This window comes from Schistocerca americana, chromosome 4 (genome assembly GCF_021461395.2).
Source record: "Schistocerca americana isolate TAMUIC-IGC-003095 chromosome 4, iqSchAmer2.1, whole genome shotgun sequence".
NCBI classification, from domain to species: Eukaryota; Metazoa; Arthropoda; class Insecta; order Orthoptera; family Acrididae; genus Schistocerca; species Schistocerca americana.
Window position 1 is genome coordinate 321,113,986 of NC_060122.1, and position 15,899 is coordinate 321,129,884.

The window sequence follows — 15,899 nt, forward strand, 5'->3', positions numbered from 1 at the left end:
AACGTTTTCTGGAAGTGCTGTTCTTTGAGGGTGGTTATCACTGCCAGCGATGCTTCTTGAATCCTCTCTAGTGTCGAACCGATGACCTTTCAACTTGAGTTTCAGTTTTGGAAATAGCACGAACTCATAAGGTGCCAAATCTGACGAGTACATTGGGTGGGGTACATCCGCCATGTTGTTTTTTCCCAAAAAGGTCCTGGTTAGCAAGGACGTGTGGCAGGACACGTTGTCATGATGCAGCAGCCAGTTCCCTAGACGCCAGAGTTTGTGCCGTTATGGCTGCACGTTTTCTTCACGGAGCCGTCACAAAATGTCACAGTAGTACATGGGATTCACTGTTTGGTTGAGTGGGACGAATTCTTTGTGCATGATTCCCTTGGTATCAAAGAAAACGATGATCACGCTCTTCACGTGTCTCACTTTTTTTTGGGTCTTGGAGAACCTGGGCTGTTCCACTGGGACGATTGTTGCTTTGTCTCTGGGTCATAACCGTAAATCCAGCTCTCGTCGTTGGTGATAACCCGTGACAAGAAGGTTGGATCATCAGATGTGGTCTGACTAAGGTCCACGTACACTTAAACACACTGTGCCTTCTGATCGGCAGTTAAGATCCTTGGTACAAATTTTGCGGTGACACGATGCATGACCAATTCATCAGTCAACATTTGTTGACATGTCTCATAACCAATACCCACTTCATCCGCAAGGTCTTGAATGGTTCGACTTCGATTCACAGGAACCAATTGTTGAAGTTTGGCAACAATGTCTGGCTTTGTGCGACTAACAGGCCTTCCAGTGTAAGCATCACCTTAAACGTCTTTACGACCAACCCTGAACCTAGCATGCCACTCTCACATGCTTACGGCTTATGCTCTGTCCCCCAAACACTTGTTGAATCATTGCAAGTCTCTCCGTAGTTTTTTTCCTGAGATTCGCACAAAATTTGATACACATGCACAGTTCTGTTTGCGGATCCATCGTAAAATCACCACACACCAAACACAGAGTATACGGAAATCACTGTGGACATGGACCACGTACTCCCAGCTGAATGCCACTCTGCACGCTGACTCATCAGATGTGCAGCCCTCGCAACCTAGCGGTGCAAACATATACTACTACTCCTTTCCAGATGGTAGCACCAGTCCTGAAAATTTTGGATTCCACCTCATAAACCATGGTTATAATCAACTTAATTAGCTTTTTTATTTTAATACTTCTTTTTATTTGAGCACTCTTACTTATTTTAAATTATAAATAAAATATTTGGATAGGTTTTATGTTCAGGTTTATATGGATCTGGACTAAACATCTTTGTGAGAAATACACACATTTTTTGGTTTTCAGTGTTTTAAATATCAAAGAATTAGCCCTAGAACTGCCAACATCGAAATAATCAACATTTAAAAAAAAAAAAAAAAAAATGTTTATAAGATTGATATGCCATCTGAGTAACTAAAATACACTTGGAATTTTGTTTATTCAATTGTTTTTAAGTTTTCAGTTGTTGTTAGGGGTGTTTCAGGCTAAAAAGTTTCTTTTAAATTCGTGCGAATTTTGTAAACTGTAGTCACTGAAAATGGCATTTTGGGGAAAAATTACAGCTGAGATTTAAGATGTTAAAATATTAACAATTCTAAAAGTGATAGTGAAAACGATATTTTTGGAAAATAAATTTATAAATCATAATTCATCACAGGAAATGAGTTTTTGAATTCTGAAAGGAAAAGAAAAAAAATGACCTAGTCATTCGTTTGGAAAAATTAAAAAATACTTAAGATCACAGCCAGTTGAGAATTACACCTCCAGAGAAATATTTTGTAAGTTTAGGTTTCATTCAGAGAAATATGGGGGTTATAACTAGCCAAAAAATAGGCTTAGTGAAAATTTTAATTAATTATTTTTCCCACCAGACTTATGGTAAATGATGATTTGCATGGAATTTGCAAGGAAATTAATGCACGGAATGATAAATCTTGGATTAAAATGGCTGAATTTACTTAGTAAACCTAGATCAGTTTGGATTCCATAGAAATGTTGGAACAGGTGAGGCAATACTGACCTTACGCCTTATCTTAGAAGAAAGATTAAGGAAAAGCAAACCTACTTTTCTAGCATATGTAAACTTAGAGAAATCTTTTGACAATGTTGACTGGAATATGCTCTTTCAAATTCTAAAGGTGGCAGGGGTAAAATACATGGAGCGAAAGGCTATTTACAGCTTGTGCAGAAAGCAGATGGCAGTTATAAGAGTCGAGGGGCATGAAAGGGAAGCAGTGATTGGGAAGGGAGTGAGACAGGGTTGTAGCCTCTCCCCGATGTTATTCAATCTGTATATTGAGCAAGCAGTAAAGGAAACAAAAGAAAAATTCGGAGTAGGAATTAAAATCCATGGAGAAGAAATAAAAACTTTGAGGCTCGCCGATGACATTGTAATCCTGTCAGAGACAGCAAAGGACTTGGAAGAGCTGTTGAACGGAATGGGCAGTCTGTTGAAGGGAAGGTATAAGATGAACATCAACAAAAGCAAAACGAGGATCATGGAATGTAGCCGAATTAAATTGGGTGATGCTGAGGGGATTCGATTAGGAAATGAGACGCTTAAAGTAGTAAATGAGTTTTGCTATTTGGGGAGGAAAATAACTGATGATAATCGAAGTAGAGAGGATATAAAATGTAGACTGGCAATGGCAAGGAAAGCATTTCTGAGGAAGAGGAATTTGTTAACATCGAGTATAGATTTAAGTGTCAGGAAGTCGTTTCTGAAAGTATTTGTATGGAGTGTAGCCATGTATGGAAGTGAAACATGGACAATAAATAGTTTGGACAGGAAGAGAATAGAAGCTTTCGAAATGTGGTGCTACAGAAGAATGCTGAAGATTAGATGGGTAGATCACATAACTAAGGAGGAGGTATTGAACAGAATTGAGGAGGAGTTTGTGGCACAACTTGACAAGAAGAAGGGACCGGTTGGTAGGGCATTTTCTGAGGCATCAAGGGATCACAAATTTAGCATTGGAGGGCAGCGTGGAGGGTAAAAATCGTAGAGGGAGAGCAAGAGATGAATACGCTTAGCAGATTCAGAAGGATGTAGGTTGCAGTAAGTACTGCGAGATGGAAAAAGCTTGCACAGGATAGAGTAGCATGGAGAGCTGCATCAAACCAGTTTCAGGACTGAAGGTAACAACAACAACAACAACAACAACCTAGATTTAAGGTTCTCTAACTGTTAATAAGTGTTAAAACATTCAAAATCTAAAAATTTTCATAAATTCCCAATTTTTGGGAATCTTCCCGGACCAAGGAGATATTCCTGGCAATATTCCCATTTTATAAGTTCCCTCCCACTGGGAATATACCTGGCCGACACCACTACTCATGTGTATTGACTTTGTCCTCATAAATTATGTCTTTCATCCATCTCCATGCACAAAAATCCATCGGTTTTAAATCGGGCGAAGTTCTGCGAGTTTCGTTTTCTGAAGTGCTGATAAATTCTCCGCCAGTGTATAAAACCATAGCCATTCAAAGTATTGACAACTTTTCAGTTCCGAGGGAAAGTATACTGTCACTCAACACGGAAAAAGTGTGTTTTCACCCAGGAGAAAATTCATTTTTAACTGGTAATAATCCAGAAATTTTTTTTCTTTGCCCACATATACACCCTGTTACAGATTTATGCCAGTGGGAAAGTGGAGCCTGGCCAAGATGCTCCACGGTCACCAGCCGAGCCTTTCACCCTCCTGCATGTGCTCATGCCACCCCACCAACTCAGTTGGCTCAACCCTCACCATGGTTTGCTCCTAGCCTTGCAGTCTGCCAACCTAAATAGATTCCAGACACTGTCCACAGCTGCCAAGGCCACTGCCTCTGTATTGTATGCACCAGTTATGGGCCGGTAGCACGCCACCACAAATAGCTGCATCCTCATGCCACAGCGAGGGCCACATTTCCACCAGTCCTCCTCCTTCATTAGTCACCATCTCGGCTTCGTGGGGCATCCATACTGCATAAGCAGGCGCGCCCTCTTTGTGGGTGTTTCCACCTTCTGCCTCTCCTGATGGTTGCAGCCCCTCCAGCTGAAGCTGCTGGGCCTTCCCGCAGTGCCTTGCTGCCACTGGCAATTCCTCTGCCAGCTGGACTAGTGCCTTCAACACCAGTGCCCCCAACTGAGTAGATGGCTAGCACAGAATCTCCTTCCGCCACCGCTGTCATCACCTGCAGTATCCCCTGCTGAGGCCATGGATGTTTAAACAGTCAACCCATTGCTCACATCTGGACACCACCCTCTTACCAAGGGGAAGGGATGCTATAACCCTGTATGTAATACTTCAGAGGCGTGCCCACAGCACCAGATCACAAGTGCGCTACACTTCGAATATTCCACCCAAGGGCATCTGCGTGGGCTGACCATCAGAGGCTGCCTGTGGTGGGCCACATGACTTGTGCATGTGGCACTTCATCTGCTGTGCTGTCTAGAGGAGCTCTCCTCTTAATGATCTCAGCACAGCAGACACTTACACTTATATTGTGTTTGTACTTATTATCAGCAACTGCTTGTATCAGTATCTGTATTGTTTCTATGTATGTCTGTATTGCCACATGTTGTTACTGATATGTGGGAGAAGAATAAACTTTGGTTCATTGTGGCCATGCTGCTGTTTGGGTACAATACTTACCCTTGGCATTCTCATCAAACAAATATATTTGAGAACAATTGAAGAAATTGTTGTGCCATCAGTTATATGTATGTAATGCTCTCTCTTTCTACTTACCCTTGGCATTCTCATCAAACAAATATAGTTGAGAACGATTGAAGAAATCGTTGTGCCATCAGTTATATATATATATGTAATGCTCTCTATTTCTGCTTCCAGGTTTGTGAACTTGGTAATCTGAGCATTCATGTGGCTTTACGGAACCTTCGGCCACCAGGCACAACAATCAGAAAAATTCCAGTTGCCACAGGCAATCCTTTCACGACACTGTTCAATTTAGTGTCTTGCCCAAATTATACATATGAATTTGGAAGTTGGTTTGCATTTTCTGTTATGACCAGTTGTTTACCAGGTAAGATGGTTGCTAGTGGTATAGTAAGTATCAAACAAAATAAAACTGAAATGCTTAGAACAACATGTTGCATACTGTGCTTTCCGTGTGTGTGAATTTCCCCCCGTTCTTGGAACAGTTATGATGTTGCATTTTTATTTCTTTAACTTTGAAAGAAAATATATAATAGTACAAAAAGCAGTAGTTGGTTTATTTGTATATCATATTATCAGAGGCATACAATATGAGCATTATGGCAGCCAAATTAAAATTGGGATTTGACATTATAGTACTGAAAACTAGAATTCGGCAACATCGAACATGCTAATGATAGATTTTGTAAAGTCTTAAGCAGTACAGAAGGCCGAATGTAAACAGCGCAGAACAGTGGTCCGTGTAGAAGTCACTTAGCTGTCTCTGCTGTGCTGCTTGTTCTTGTCACAGATCAATAGTTACTTGAAGAAATGTGTTTTCAATGTGAAGTATGTGTTTTATACTGAATGTGACACTTAGCAGCACTGTTATTATAGTTGGCAGTATAAATAAAAGTAGCATGCCATTTGACCATTGTCAGTACATGGATTTGTTAATTATGGACAACAGTGATACTTGTAGTGTTCATAGCTTAAATATTAAAAGGCTTGAATATGCTAAATGGTAAACCCGATTGATATTCATCAGTGTCTTCATCACTAAGGTAGTGACAGATATTCAAGAATTTAGAGTTTGAAATATGCAGCACACTAGAGAACTATCTGCTTCAATGTGTGCTGAGATTGTCTGGAAACTGGTACGTTTGCGTACAAGTCCTTCATAAATATCATAGCATTAGCAACTTACTAATGGTTATTGATGCTACATTAAACTCACATTGTTTTGAAATGTAAAAGTTGATCATTTATGTCCAAAAAATGTGATAGTAATGCAACAATGGAAGGTCCATATCAACAATTATGAAATGAATAGATTCCTACTCACTGTTAAGATGACGCATTGAGTTGCAGACAGGCAAAAAGAAAAAATTGTTACACACTAAGCTTTTTGGCCTAAGCCTTCTTGGAAAGTGGCATTCTGGTGTGTGTCTCTGTGCATAACAGTCTTTTTGTTGTGCATGCCTGCAACTCAATATGTTATCTTAAGTGGTGAGTTAAAAAAATAAAGGGATCTTTAAAATAGTTAGAATTTCTTGCACTGGAATATTTTATTTCTGACTGAAACGTTATTACTGGTTGAAACTTCTCTGTTCTGGGCATCTATTAATTACTGTTTAAAATTTCTTCAGTTGACTTAGATTGAAAATGTGAAAAGCATTCAAAAAGAAAATGAATTCTGCTTTTTTTGTTGCAGCTGGAATTTTTGCTCTTGCTGGTCTGTACCAGATGTCTGTCTGGGCTATTGGAAAGCACAGAGCTTACAAAAAAGACTTCAGCAACTATCCTCGAAATCGTAAAGCAATCTTGCCTTTCCTCATTTGAGGAAAAAATTATCAATGACTGGGATTAACCATCAGAAGAAATGTGTTCTATCATTCCACATTAGTGGATAGTTGTTTTGGTTTTGGTTATGTGTGTATGTTTTTTTAACATGACTTGTAACAATATCAGTACAAATAAATATATTGTTGGTTGTAGTTCAATGTCTGGGAACAGTTTCCTAATGTGTTGTATGTGTAAAATAATCTTAATGGCACTGTGTTTATCACATTCATGTAGCTACTGATCAAAGATCTTACATACAGTAGTTTAAAACTACTTCTGACTTCACAGTTTTTGTGTGTTTATCTTTGTTTGTGTTGTTCGTAGAACTTGCAGTGTATTCTATATTTTGATGAACCATTGAAAAAAACTAACAATTGTGGTAGGTTGATCAGATCATCTGGATAAATGTGATGGTAGCATTTAACAAATGTGGGTTGCAGAATATATCATAATTGTATTCTAAATAGCAGTTATCTTCTCAGTGCAGAACAGGCATTCTATCTTAATTTCCACAGTGTAAAAATAGAATATCTGTGTTGTATGTTCTGTCTATCCTTGTATAAAAATTTGTCTTGTACTCTACTCTACTCCATTCCACTCCTCTTCTGTAGCTACAATCTTACTTGCATAGTGACAGACTTTACAGATGATTTTTCTTTTTGTGAAACAACTAGTGAGACTAGCTAAGCATTTATTAACAAATTATTTGCAGTGTTATTTGGTGGTACTGTATGTTGTTTCAAAAAAAATAAGGGAAAACATTAATTACTTTAAAAAATGCTTAGTTAAACATTCCCCAAAGAGCATGATCTATGTGTCACACACATTTCTCAGTGGCTGTCTTGAATAAAACATTATCTACAGAATTTGTAGTATACTGTCTATTCTGCATTGTAATTGTTGTATGTAGGGAATCCTGTGCTTGTTTATATAAATAAAACTGCATTCAGAATTCCCATTTGTTGAAGTTCTTTTGAATCAGTCCAGGTGAACAGATTGATTTACATAGAAGAGATTACATAGTCGATCATTTCCTAAATCACACTGTCGTGCAAGTTTCATAAATGGTCACACTGCCAACACACAAAATACTAGAAAAATAAACAGGGTGTATACGACCCGGGACATCCAGGAAAAACCTGGGAATTTTTTCGTCCGGGAGAAAACCGGGAAAAACCCGGGAGTTTTTTAGAATTCCGGGAATTTTTCATTGTTTTAGTTACCAGTTAAATTTTTGTGATTTTAACTGGTAAGAACCAATACTTCAACGAAGGATGTTACTGTTTCCCGCTTCTGCAGAATAATACTGCAGCAACAAAACATGAAGGGGGGGGGGGGGGGGGGGGGGGGGGAATGTAAGTCGCAAAGGCATTAGGAAGAATATGCAGTGCTTCCTAACAACAAATTGCCTGCGATGAGCGTGACGTGACAGCTGTTTACATTAGATTCATTTGAGCAGTTGCGGGCGGGCTCTTGCACATGCACAGTTGAGTCGTGTATGAGTAGTACCTTCACCTGCTTCTGGCTACAGATGTGTGGCTGGGCTAAATTGCTCCGGTTCGGAAATATCGTAGATCCGGGGCTGATTCACGGAGCAGTCTGAGTTGTAGTGGGGAGGTGGGTAGTCTCCACGTGACCTGTGTTTACGTTTAGTGATTTTGCTGTTTCCTCTTCGTTTATTGCTCTCACATTAAAAGAAAACAAAACGGATTTCTGTGGCCGGGAGCTACCAAATGAATTAAAATATGTTCGCATAATTACGGAATGCTAAAATATGTTGTTAGTTTCAGAGCAATGAAGTTATTTTTGTCGGTTTGCTGAAGAGATATAGCTTTTATTAATCTTTTGCGCTGAGGCAGTCAATTTATTTGAAACAAAGTGTTTAATTTCACACTATTGGCTAGTTTCAACTGTCCGCTACATTTCAAGTGCACATTCTCTATCTTCTAGTTCGTACAGCATTATGCCATAATAAAGAACCAAACATGAAATACAGTACTGGTACTCGAGAAAATGTACATCCGAATCTGGACATAGGATCGTGCACTTAAAGCCGAATTATGCATTTTAGTATGGTTCACGAAATTCCGATGCTCTTGAAGTATGCTTTGATGTCTTGTTTGTTTTATGACATGCGGGCTTCCTGCGTCATCGTAGCTGCGCAGGTGCGGTGACGCCTGTTAACTGGCGCTCTCTGGCAACTGCTGAAACGGACCAATTTCTAACAGGTCACGGAAAAATATTGCGAATGGTGGTTTGAAAAGTGTTACTTTCAAAGTAAATTTCCTTTTACGCAAGATAAACTATGTGGGAGAATGTGCAATGAATTTCTTAAATCGAAGAGTGTTTGACTCTCATTTAAAAATCAACGCTTTGAGGACGACCATCTAGAAGAATTTCGAGCCCATATCAGACATTTACGTCGTTATTAAAAATTTTACTGGCACATTTGTGTGGTGTTTGAAGTGTAACACGCGCAAAAAGATCAGCATTATATGTGGAAGCTTAGCTTCTCTTGCAGCTTATTAATTTTCGAGAGCAATATTATTTGTGAAAGTTGTGTCTTTCTCTTAGCAACACTATGTATTTTAATTTAAACCAATAACTTTGTGTGTGTGTGTGTGTGTGTGTGTGTGTGTGTGTGTGTGTCCGCACTACCCAAGAGTGATCTTGCTATTGGTTGACTACATCACGTGTCCTATGCTGTCATCAGCTGGCGAGATCATGTGACATGAGCTATGACTGGCTTACAAAAGCGCGTCGCAATCTCTATTTCATTGTTCAGAAAGTAACATGCAGTGTTTGGTGGATTCGAATTTATACCTCCGTAACACGAAAAAATGCAGCATACATGTTGCTCCACATCAAAGATCTTTCCAAAACGTGTTTTTTTCCCCTGGGTTTCGCTTCCTAAAGTGCCGGCAAATTCTACGTCTGTGTAGAAAACCATAAACATTCTAAGGATTTATAAGTTTTACAGTGCCAAGGAAAAGTATACTGTCACTTAACACGGAAAAAGTGTACTTTCACCCGGGAGAAAGTGTATTTTCAACCGGGAAATCCGGGAATTTTTTTTGCTTGTCCATGTATACACCCTGAGGAGACCTATTAGTTGCTCTATATCATTAGAACCAAAGAAACACACACACACACACACACACACACACACACACACACACACACACACACACACATACAGTTTATGGAATAATGTTAATACAGTTCACCATTTTATTCCGTCAGTAGCTGAGCCCATCTTTACTATTGTTATGTGTGTATAGTAAGAGCCTAAAAGAAACTTCTTGGCAGATTAAAACTGTGTGCCGGACGGAGACTCGAACTCGGGACCTTTGTCTTTCACGGGCAAGTGCTCAACCAACTTGAGCACTTGCCCGTGAAAGACAAAGGTCCCGAGTTCGAGTCTCCGTCCGGCACACAGTTTTAATCTGCCAGGAAGTTTCATATCAGTGCACACTCTGCTGCACAGTAAAAATCTCATTCTAAGAGCCTAAAAGAATTACAAATCATAAGACTTTGTGAAGCGTTGAGATTTCTTGTTTCCTCTTCATTTCATTACGATGATAATTATTAGACTGACCCTTTGTTTTCCTGCCTCTTATATTATTTCCCAGCATAGATCTTCCAAATGCACATTGAAAAGCTCTGTTTTTAAATGGATTTTACATTATAAGTCAGTGTATCAGTACCATATTAATTGCAAATTTCTGTTTAAGGTACACCAAAAGCACTCTTGACCAATTTTACTCTTCTGTTTGTCTTTTAATGTCCATTCAGTTCCTGTTTGTTACCCAGAATACAAAAAGTCATCCACTGAGTTTGGCATCATTGTTACAGGTTACTTTTTTTTTTTTTTTAGATGTAGTAAATTCCTGTAGCCTTAAATTAGATTTTTGTGCCTACTTTCACATTTCCAACCGATGAAGCACACTGGACTCTCATTTGGGAGGATGACTGTTCAAACCTGCATCTGACCATGCTGATTTAGGTTTTCCATGATGTCCCTAAATTACTTCAGGCAAATGCCAGGATGGTTCCTTTGCAAAGTTATGGCTGACGTCCTTTCCCATCCTTTCCTAATCCTACAGGACCAATGACCTTTGTTTGGTCCCCTCCCCTCTAAAACAAACCAAAAAATCACACTTGCTCCAAGAATTTCTTACATTTGTTGTAGAACTTCATGTGCACTAGAGGCAAACTACACCTTCAGTATAATGCACATGTATAGATATGTTCTGTGAACACATTTCCCTGTTTTTACAATTTAAGAATATGAAAAATTCTACTGGAGCTGCTAAAAATAGTTTTGGTGTTATTAACGTATAGTACTTTCAGACAATTTTTTTGTTCAGTAGTCTTGCTGATAAATTGCTTATTCACAGGTGAACAGTGTGTGGCTGTTCAAACAGTTTGGTACTATCATGTAGCCTCAGTAGCTCATGATTAACTCACTGGACAAAAAATTTTCATCCCCATTTAAAAGGGCACAATGAGTGCTTTGGAGCACTGCTACCAGCTGATCGTGTGACCCTCCACCACTGACATTAGTCATGACAATCAAGTTATGTGTATCCCCCCAGGGGGGCTCAGTACTCTTCAGTGGGGTTCGTGCTTGGCTGCCACAGGCCTATGCCACATCTTTTCCCTTCTGTGCTGCATGTCTGTCCTCTAGCTGTTCTATTCCTCCTCTCTTGGGCATATGTCTGGGATGTTTTTGGAAATGTGTTCTGTATTTTCAGTAGCCCATATCAGAACAGTTTGTCCACCAATTTTCATCCTCCCTGAAACGTAACAGATGACTGGGTAATGCATAATTCTCGGCCCCGGGTTGACAAGGGGGGCTCACATATACTCCTTGGTACAGGCCAAGCAGAGGGAGGGGTAATTGCCTGAGCTGCTACCTTCCCAAACTGCCAATTGGTCCCTTTTGTCAGGTGGTTGGGAGGTATGACCTAAGGTGGGTGCCCCCCTCCCTCTGAGGGTCCCCAATTGGAAGGAGGGCACCATCAGATACACTGGCAATCGTGGAGGATTTTCTTGCAATAAACCAATAATCTTCTTCATGGTCATTGTCTACTAAACATAAACGGAATGACGCGAGCTACGCCACAGTCCCTCGTGGTTTCATATACTGAAGACGCAGTCCTTTGCTACAGTAAATCTATTTATTATTCAGAAAGCTGTTGATCCACTTCCCAACCCTGTGAAATCTTGTTCGTTTATGCAAAAGTGCTTTGATTTTGGACTACGTACAATTCTCAAGCACAACTGCTTCAACTTTGCTCCTCCATGGCTATCGTTTTTGTGTTGAGGCCTGTCGAACACTGAATTCTTCCTGTGGTGTTACACTATGCTGCTTGATGGTGTAGCTGAGGCAAGAATTCAAATGTACCTCTCTGATTAGGGGGTCACTGGAGACCATCGGGTGATGGAACAGATAGATGCATCCTTAGTGCCCACACGCACTCTTTTTCTCACTTTTGATAGAGTGATGCTTCTGTCAAAGATTAAAGAAGGCTATGAAGTTCCCACAGTCAGACTGCACATTAAAAACCCGATGCGCTGCTGCCAGTGTCATCGTTACAACCACACTCAAATGTCATTTCGGCATCCGGCCAGATGTGTAACCTGTGGTAGGGATGCTCATGAAGACAATTGTCAGTCGCCTCCTTCCCGCTGTATCAATTTCAATGGCAACCATGCTGCCACCTCCAGAGATTGTCCCATATATATCGATGGGCAGACTGTCCAGGAGAGCCGGGTGAAGGAAAAAGTGCCTCACCCAGTCGCTCACAAGTTGTTGGCTAGTTGGAAACTGTTCTACCACATGGCACATACAGTACTGTTCTGTCATGTCGCTCCATGAAGGACATTGCCAAACAGACATACAACCTCAAATTGAGCACCATGGTCATAAAAATTGCCCAGTGTCATGGTAGCATCCCTGACTCCTCCACCAGCTGTGCAATAAGCCACCAAACTTTTGCCTCGAGGGGTGAAGTCAACTGCTACAGAACTGGCAGGCCAGAAAGGACAGAAGAAACATTCACACGAAGACTTCTCGTGCCCCTCTGCCAACTGGAAAGGCTCCAAGAAATCAAGCAAAGGCAAACTGTCTTCTCTTTCACCAACTTCGAGATCCCCATCGACGGCGTCGCCATGTGATGCCTACACCTGGCCAACCTCCGTGTCACCAGTGCACACAGCCAACTGTTTTTCTGCCATGAACTATGTAGACCGAGCTCTCGCATACCTTCCCGGTCCACTTTCTCCTTCATACATTCAATCACATTTGAGCAGAGGGCATGTTTGCCAGACACTGGGCATGAAGCCACTGTCATACCCATACCTAAGCCTGGTGAGGACAAACACCTTCCTTCTAGTTATCACCCCAGTTCTCTCACTAGCTGTGTTTGGAAGGTGATGGAACATATGATTCTTGCCCAGCTGGTATGGTGGTTTGAGTCTTATAATTTACTGACCACTGCTCAGTGTGGATTTAGAGCTCACCGTTCTGCAGTTGACCATCTCGTCACTTTTTCAACCCATGCCATGAATGGTTTTCTGCAGAAATAGCAGACTTTGGCCATGTTTCTCAATTTGGACAAAGCCTGGGACACCTGCTGGAGGACTGGTATCCTCTGTACTCTCTACACGTGGGGCTTCCGTGGCCACATGCCTCATTTCCTTCAGGATTTTTAAGAAACGAAGTTTTAAAGGTGAGACCTGAGTGTCTCCTGGCATATACAAATTTCAGACAACTTATGGGTATTCAGCCAGGTAATATTTTCAGCGACCGCCGATAATTCGGCGGGAGTACATCCCGCCATTTTCAAGACAAACTGCAACGGACAGGTGATGTACAGGCAAATTTAAAACCTCAGTTCTTAGACTGATGCAGGAACACTAGTGCCACCAAAGATGGCCAAAGTCAGAGAAATTGATAGTGAGACTACGAACTAGCAGGTGAGGTAACATTGACTCTATCCCTCTGTTTCTGACAAGGGAGAGAGCAGGATTCCTGAAGAAAAATGGTTTATCACAGGACACTATCAAGAGACACCTATAGTGCTGTTCCCCCTAGGTTATATGGCCTTCTGAAGATACACAAGGAAAGGGTTCCTTTCTGTCCTATAGTGAGTAATATCGGCGCTCTGACATATCGTGTAGCCGAGCATCTTGTTTCTCTGTTGAGTCCACGAGTTGGTCGGTGTGAACGTCATATCAGGAACTCAGCTGATTTTTTTTTACATCATTTGGAGGGGCTGCGGTTGAATGACTGCTCAGTATTAACAGCAGAGCTCTTCGCCCTTTATTGGGCCACACAGTATATCCGGAGACACAGGCTTTTCAATTGTATCTGCTCCAACTATCTCAGTGCCGTTCAGAGCCCATGTGTGCTGTTCACTGTCCATCCCTTAGTGCAACAGGTCCAGGAAAGCTGCCATTTGCTCAGTTTTGATCAAGCCATTGTGATGTGGGCTCCTGGTCCTGTCGATCTGATGGAAAACAAGGGTACTGACACTTCTGCCAAGCCTGCAGTCCTCGTGCCTCGGCCTGCTAGTTCTTCCATTCTCTCCAATGATCTTTGTGTCTCTGTCTGTTAGCAGGTGGTGTCACTTTGGCATCACCACTGGTCCTCCCTTTATGGGAATAAGCTCCGGAGAATTATGCCTCTCCCAGCAACTTGGATGGCCTCCTCTCGCTGTGAGATCATTTTAGCATCGTAGCATGTTGTGCACTGTCTTTCTAGCCATTGCCATTTGTTAAGTGGTGCTCCGCCACCACTTTTTGCTCATTGCCCTCAACCTTTGACAGTTTGCAATTTCCTGGCGAATGCGTTTTGTATAACCGCTTATGTTCTCGTTTGTTTGCTGTCTGAGTTATCAGCCATTTTATCAAATGACACACAGGCTGTCGACCACATTTTACTTTTTATCCATCGTAGCAATATGGTGAAAGACATTAATCTCTAGTTCGGACCTCTGTTTTTCTGTGGCATATTTTATGGACCTTTCTCAAAGTCCCTGGTTTCAGCTCCTCCAATCAATTGGGCTCTAACTTTCTTTTTTCTCCTACAGTTCTGATATGGGGACATACGACCCCAGTTGTTTTTGCACCCTAAATCAAAACAAGTTACATGTGTGTGCTAAGCTGCAGTGTGGAAATAATGCAGGAATTTTTTAATATTCTCCCGAGACAAAACGTCATAGTGAGCAGTGGAACACTGAGATCTCCGTGACCAAAGAAACTCAAATGAGCAAATTCAAGATCAAAAATACACTTTTCTCCACGACACTGTTACCAAAGTGTTTTACAAAGACGTTCTTGAAAGCCTCAGGAAAAGATTGAATTGAGTGAGGCCAAATATTTCAGACAAGTGAATGCTGATGGCAACATCTCGTGTCAAATGGCCACTTCTGCCATGGGATTTTTTATCTCAAAAGGCATTCCTGTTGTTCCACAGTCCCTGTTCACCTGACCCGATTCATTGTGACTTTTTCTTTTCCCAGAATTGAAAATTCTCTTAAAAGGACATCATTTTGAGACTCTGGAGAACATTCAGAAGAATGTGACATGTTAAAGGCCTTACCAGTTAAAGCTTTTCAGCGTTGCTACCGAGACTGGATTGACTCCGACTGTTGTAGCTGTTGAAGGGAACAATATTGTTGTTTGAAAAAGATAAAAGCTTTGATAGGTAAGTCTGTCTCATTACTTATATCACTCACCTTGTATTGTATTCAGATGTGCCCATGAATGCGCCAAGAACAGAGTTGCCTGATTTGTTGGTGTATCAACACACTGCCCATTGTGAGTGAATAGCGTAACATGATGGAAGAACATTGGTTGTAAAAAGATCTTAACTGACTGAATCTGAGATGAGTGTCGTGACTTGCCAGTGGAAATTGTTTCTAAACCTGGATAAAAGGACCTCAGTTTACAAGTCGTGTCAAATTGGGATAAAACCCCAAACTTTCAATGACTGCCGTTATTGGTGCCACATGTGATGGGTATGAAACTGCTAGCACTCCCACTTTTTATACCCAGAGTACTAGATTATATTGTGATGACATGATGGAAGTGGCACATAAGGCGGTTGAGCTCTCAATGTCCATAGGTAATTAATGTTTGTGGTCTGTATCCAGCATTCCATCACTCGTATTGGGTGGTAAACTATGAGAAACCTCCCTGTGGGCTCTTCCTTTATCAAGTGCTCGCTTCCATGTGTTGCTAAGTGAACCTGTCAGGAATTACCACTGTTAGTGAATGAAAGTCCATCTCAACCACTTCTCAAGAACATCGCAAAGGAAACTTCAAACAGTTGACATACAAAGTAAGTTACCTCACTTCACA

At 41.0% G+C, this 15,899-nt stretch overlaps 1 protein-coding gene across 1 annotated transcript in view; it reads left to right on the forward strand.

Moving 5' to 3' along the window:
* The window catches only part of LOC124612404 (very-long-chain enoyl-CoA reductase), a 54,193-nt gene extending 47,508 nt beyond the window's left edge, over window positions 1-6,685 (forward strand). The window contains exons 5-6 of the mRNA XM_047140590.1: window positions 4,878-5,070; window positions 6,397-6,685. Coding sequence (XP_046996546.1) covers window positions 4,878-5,070; window positions 6,397-6,524 — 321 coding nt within the window. The 3' untranslated portion in view covers window positions 6,525-6,685. The remainder of the gene's footprint in view (window positions 1-4,877; window positions 5,071-6,396) is intronic.
* Window positions 6,686-15,899: the final 9,214 nt, after the last annotated feature.